Raw genomic sequence first — 6074 nt, forward strand, 5'->3', positions numbered from 1 at the left:
AAAAAAATGTACGAGGGTGTTGTTCAATCTTCTGCAAATTCTGGTTTTTGTTTTCCTGATTTTGTTGTTGGTTCATCAACAGCATCATCATCTTCTTCATCAGTAAACCCTTTTGATCATTCACGTTTTTCAACGCCAAAACCCCATTTTGTAGATCAATTTTATGTGGGTTATAATATACCAGATTCTTCTTACTATAGAAGGGTTAACAATGGTGGTGTTGTTGGTGGTGGGGTAATGGTGGATGAGCTTGGTTTAACAGCAGATTTTCAGAAGTTAAGTATTTGGAAATTCTGATGTTGTTGGACAATTTCATAGAGATTCAGATGTTTTTACGGGGAGTGAATGTAATGTAACTGAGAATTTTGGGGTTTTGGAGGGTTTATATAACAGTAATGGGTTTTCTGGTAATGGGGGAGGGTTTCAATCTTCTGTGTATAGAGATGAGAAGGGTGTTAAGGATTTTAGATTGGGGGGGATTAAGGGAGGGGGTAATCTAGCCGATTCGTTCGGGTCGAATTCAGGTTATGCTGCTATGCATGGTCATCATAACTATTTGATTAATTTTCCTTTGGAAGGGATGAGTCAGATAGGAGATGAGTGTTATGGGAATGGTGGTGTACCATTACTTAGAGGAAATAAGTATTGTGATCCATTGCCTGTGTATGGAAGTGGTGATTTTCGAGGTAATGTTTCGATTCCGAGGGGAGGTGAATGTAACAGTAATGGAGGTGTGATTCCAAGTGAAAATGTAGGGTATGGTAATGGAATGTTTGAGTCTGGATATGGCCCTCATGTGATGGATGGCTGCAAGGAGATGTTGAATCCTTGGGGAAATTCACAGAATTTGTCTATGTATAATAAGCCTGGTTTGAATGAAGCTTTGTTAGAGCAATATGGACGGCAGTATCCTGGCAATGTGGGTAGCCTAAGTTCCGTCGATCCTCTCAGTTAATGTATTCTAAGCAGGGTTTAAGTAGGGGAAATGTATTTTATAACTCAATGAGGGAAAAGATGAGGGCTGTTGAAGAAAGGGAGCGTCCTTTGCCTGTTACTTTGATGAGAAGGACAAGGAATCTCGAGTCCTATGGTTCTGAAAGGACTTCGATCTTACAAGATAAGGGATTTAATGGAGCAATTGGTAAGAATTGTCAATTAGGTGGTCGTACGAAGAATCTGCTTAGTGGTAACACAGTGCAAAAACATTGGGGAGAGGAACTTTGAACTTAATGTTCCATTGCAGACTGAAAGAGCTTGTGAAAATGGTAGCCATGTGCTTAGCTTTGATCCTTTGGTGCTGCAGGCTCTATATAAGTCATTGGTTGAGGTTCGGGGTAGGATTTATCACATGGCAAAAGATCAACATGGTTGTCGCTTCCTGCAGAAGAAGTTTGATGAAGGGTCATTTGAAGACGTGCAACTCATTTTTAATGAAATTATTGACCATGTTGTTGAGCTGATGATGAATTCCTTTGGAAATTATCTAATCCAGAAATTGTTGGATGTCTGCAATGATGAACCAAAGAATGAGGATTGTACATGTGGTGACCAAAAACCGTGGAGAACTTGTCAAAATTTCTTTGAATACACATGGGTATTGCTATTCAACATAATGAATAGTTGATCATTCCTTGTTAGTATTATTTATGAACTTTTTCCCATGATTTCCTTTGACTGGGATTGGTTTTTTTGTGTTTCAGTACACGAGTGGTGCAGAAATTGATCGAGAGCCTTAAATCAAGGAAGCAGATCTCATTGGTTATTCGAGCTCTTGAACCAGGATTTATTGATCTTATTAAGGATCTTAATGGGAATCATGTTGTCCAGCGTTGCTTGCAATGCCTTAGCAGTGATGATAATAAGGTATTTGTCATCTAACAATACACAAGATTTACTATGTGACTAATATAGATTATAGCCTGCTCAAAATTGAGTGAAGCATTCTTACTCTTATTTTGCTGGTTCCTGTTATTTTCCATCAGTTGCTTGTTTCTTCAAATTTTTTTGCGACTAGCATGTACATTATTGATGAAAGATATTTGTTTAGTCACAGAATTTATGCTCTTTTGTTGTTGCACTTTACTTGATGAAACTAGAGTTTGATTTTTTGCCAAATCATTGTTTCATGTCAAGGAGCTAGTGTTCACTTTCTACAATTGCTAGGGGATTGGTACTACTGTTTCATGTTTTCATTGTTGCCTGATATATAGTCATATAGAAGGGGTGGTTTGATCACATTTTCATGTAGTCTAAGAATTCGCATTGTTAAAATGGGAGACCGTATCATTTAGACGAGAAGATTGATTTAATTAACAACTGATCTAAGTTTCAGCTTCATTTTTTTTGCCATAATTTTTTTTTTTTTTTAACTCATGGAGCTTTTCCCTTACACAATGTTAGTCATTAAATTATTACTTTCATTTTTCCATTTCTAGTTAATGTCATTAATATTAATTATTTTTGTCTAATTAGTATATCCGGTTGCTGTTAGTTTGTGAAAATGTTGTTTGCATTCTTCATTACTAGAGTGAATTTTGTTTGGAGCTATATTACTCTTTTAGTCTTATTGCACTTATTTCTCCATTTAACATTATTTTTACATGGCAGTTCATCTTTGATGCGGCTGCAAAGTTCTCTGTTGAGATTGCTACTCATCGGCATGGGTGTTGTGTTCTTCAACGTTGTATTTCTCACTCCACTGGTGAACATCGGCAGAAGTTGTTAGAACAAATATGTAGCAATGGCCTTATTCTTGCTCAAGATCCTTTTGGGTAATAATCTGAACTGTGGAATTCATAAAATTACTTTTCTTGCTCAGATACACTTAAAGACATGCTCTTTCTGGTTAATGCAAATTGGTATTGAGTATTACTCGTCATAAAATGTTATGCGGATCTATTTGTTGGACATTTGCACTCAGGTTTGCCTTGTTTATGTTTTGAAAAAAGAGGAGAAGCCGTCATGAATATCACTTATTGTTATAGCGGATTTACTTTCATGAATAAATTTCATCAAGCACTTTTAAGTATTTGCCTTGTTTACTACAAGTACTTTACTACTCACATTTAGGCTCAACAAATTTAACCTTTTCCTTGATGGCTTGAGCATACTATCATAAAAGACTTTCAAATATATATATATTTCTTTTCATGTCTATTTGAATCTGAATTATCATCCATTTGCTTTTACTGAATGGAAATTTCTTTGGAGTTGTTTCTCCAGGTGTAGTTATTTGAAAACAATATTGTTTAGCTTTGAATTTTTTCTATTGAGGTTTCTTTCTCTATGAGTGCATGTCTGTAGTGTATGAGCTTTACTACATCTTAGGCTTGCAGGGTAGGGCATAGGGGAGTTTTAAATTTATAATTAAAATTGTATAAAAGTTTTTATGGTTTGCTGAAGCTAGCTCATATGTACTCATAAGGGTTCAATTATTTTGCAACGTCATGAGCTTGTTCTCATATTCCTACAGCTTTATATCTTGTCTGTTGTACTGGAGATCTGTAGGAGGGGAATCTGAGTAATTTTATAACTCATTTAGTCATTTTATATATGCAAATATGTGTGATTTGCATTTGCCACTTTAGAGGTTTGAGTATAATTAGGAGGGGGCCATAAAACAATTTGTTTGTTTGTAGCTTATCTCGTGGCCTTTATAGTGGTACATTTAATTTGCTTATATGAAAACTATCAAATTATAGGATTTGATGCTTATATTACTTACTTTACATGTTTTCATTTTGTATGTTGTGGATATGCTGTGAAAGCATTGTGATGTATTTTTGAGGTTTGTTCTTATCATGTGAGGGAACAAAGAAAGGTTTAAAGGTTAAGAGTTTTTGGATCATTGTGATTTGTAGAATTTCTTTGGTACATTTATTGAAGTGGTTGACTTAATTTAAAGCTTAGTTTTAAAGCTCGATTTTGCTTAATTGGTATGCACAGTGGTGTCATTCTTGACTGAAGGTATCTGTGCTTGTCAATAACGACTTTTTTGTACGATATAATGGTGTAGTGTAAAAGTAGTAAGCTGCTGCTCTTTTTAACATATTGCTGTTCTCTCTTTGTCCTATAATAAATCCACTCTTCCATTGAAATCTGTGATGGGAACCTTAAGTTTTATACTTCGTATTTATTTGTCTGAAGAAGAGCTATGCCTAATGCAATGACTTAAATATAAGAGGGGCATTCATTTTAGATGGTTATATATTATTTCATGCTCAATTTTTCAATATAGTATTTATAGGTTATGAATTAAATGTACTAGTGATGGGAACCTTTTTGTCACATTTTTTGGCCTTCTGACTTTAATATTGTCTTCTATCTCAGAAACTATGTTGTGCAGTACATCCTCGAGCTAAAAATTCCATCTGCGGCAGCACAGCTGGTTTCTCAATTAGAAGGGAACTTTGTGCATCTCTCCATGCAGAAATTTAGCAGCCACGTGGTTGAAAAATGCTTCAAGTTTTATGAGGAAAGCCATGCAAGGATTGTGTATGAATTGCTATCAGTTTCTCATTTTGAGCAACTTGTGCAGGATCCTTATGCTAACTATGTCATTCAGTCAGCACTTGAAAACCAAGGTCTGCTTATAAACGCTTCTTCCTTAACTATTAGTTTTTGTTTCATGTTACGCTCATCTATGAAGTAGCATAATATCATGCTTAATTAGTGAATTGTTATTTCAGGGTTTTGGAACCCAAATTGTAATTTGTGATTTGCATTAATAAGAAATTAAGGATAGCGGTAAATTTAGATGGTGAACTGCTATAACTAAGTGAGAATTTGAAACAGGAAAACTATGAAATGGATATGAAATGGGTGATGATTATTATTTGTTTAGTGTGAGCTGAAGAAGGATATTATCTTGCTGATACGTACCAATTGTGTGAGATGATTCTCCTCCTTTGTTCACAATTCTATTTTGCTGTTTATGATTATTTTTGGATGAAGTAATAATATTAGAAAATGGTAACGAATCTTGTTTGTATTTTGGTATTAAAAAACTAATTGTTCCACATGAATATTCAAGATAATGCATCTCCACTTGGAAACATACCCATGTCTATATGATACTGACCGATAATGGTAATCAAGAATTAATGAAGAATAACACATATTTGGATGCATTACCTTTTGTTTTTACCTAGGACATTTCGTGCCTAATTATGCTGAGTAGCTATTATTTGTTGATATCTGATGATTTGCTTTGTTTATTATGTCATTTTTTTGTACCATGTTGTACATGAGTCATTGGAGCTGTAAGTGTTAGTTAATTTTCTTGCATTTCATACTAGTCTTCTTAGGTTTGAGATTTGCAGCCTGGGGCAGTTTGATAGTCAGTATTCTTGACAGTGCTAGCTGTTCATTAGAATAACTACTTTAAAATTACATTTCAGTCTGTATGATGTCCTAAATGTCCCTTTATGCAAAATTCTGTTGCAGGGTACTCTCTATGAGTCAATTGCTACAGCTGTTCGATCTCACTCGATGCTACGTACCAACCCATACGGCAAGAAGATTTTCAGCCGAGGGTTGCTGAAGAAGTGAGATGAGAAGGAAGCTTTTTTGTGTGTTGTTTTCTGCAGTAAAGAATGTTGTTTGTTACTTCTACAATAACCAAACTTTGTGAGTCTTACTTACATTAATCCGCTTCGTTAGCTTTTTAGCTAGAGAAACTTATATGACCTCATGGTCTCATGGGCATGTACATCGTCGTTTTTGGATCCCTGATTCCCATGAAGCTGTTCGGGTGTAAAGGAATTTTTGCTGCTCTCAGACAGAAAGATTTGAGGTGTATAGATCAGAGCTTACTTAGCTGCTGCTTTTCTTGTTGATGACTTCAGGGCAGGCTGAAGTTTTAGTTACTATTTTCTTTACTCATGAAAACAATGAACAAGTCTTTTTAGGGTTGTAAAAATGTGTGTTTTTGTGACATTTTCAAGCTAAAAATTTAGTCTTTTTGACGTTGAACGTAGTGATATTATATGGTTTGCATGGCCAACTTGATACTGTATATTATATTAGGTACTTGAGGGCCATAATATGGCGCTTAGTACGTTGAATATAATGCT

At 35.1% G+C, this 6074-nt stretch overlaps 1 protein-coding gene across 1 annotated transcript; it reads left to right on the forward strand.

Moving 5' to 3' along the window:
• Positions 1 to 1002: 1002 nt before the first annotated feature.
• On the forward strand, positions 1003 to 4583 carry LOC110713528 (putative pumilio homolog 7, chloroplastic; the record flags this gene model as incomplete). Its single annotated transcript, XM_021891975.1, is given in 6 exon segments — positions 1003 to 1141; positions 1185 to 1519; positions 1521 to 1594; positions 1701 to 1863; positions 2608 to 2771; positions 4330 to 4583. Coding segments are annotated over 6 exon segments (1129 nt in total), but the record flags the coding sequence as incomplete, so codon positions are not given.
• Positions 4584 to 6074: the final 1491 nt, after the last annotated feature.

Source organism: Chenopodium quinoa, unplaced genomic scaffold (assembly GCF_001683475.1).
Source record: "Chenopodium quinoa cultivar QQ74 unplaced genomic scaffold, ASM168347v1, whole genome shotgun sequence".
Taxonomy (NCBI): Eukaryota; Viridiplantae; Streptophyta; class Magnoliopsida; order Caryophyllales; family Amaranthaceae; genus Chenopodium; species Chenopodium quinoa.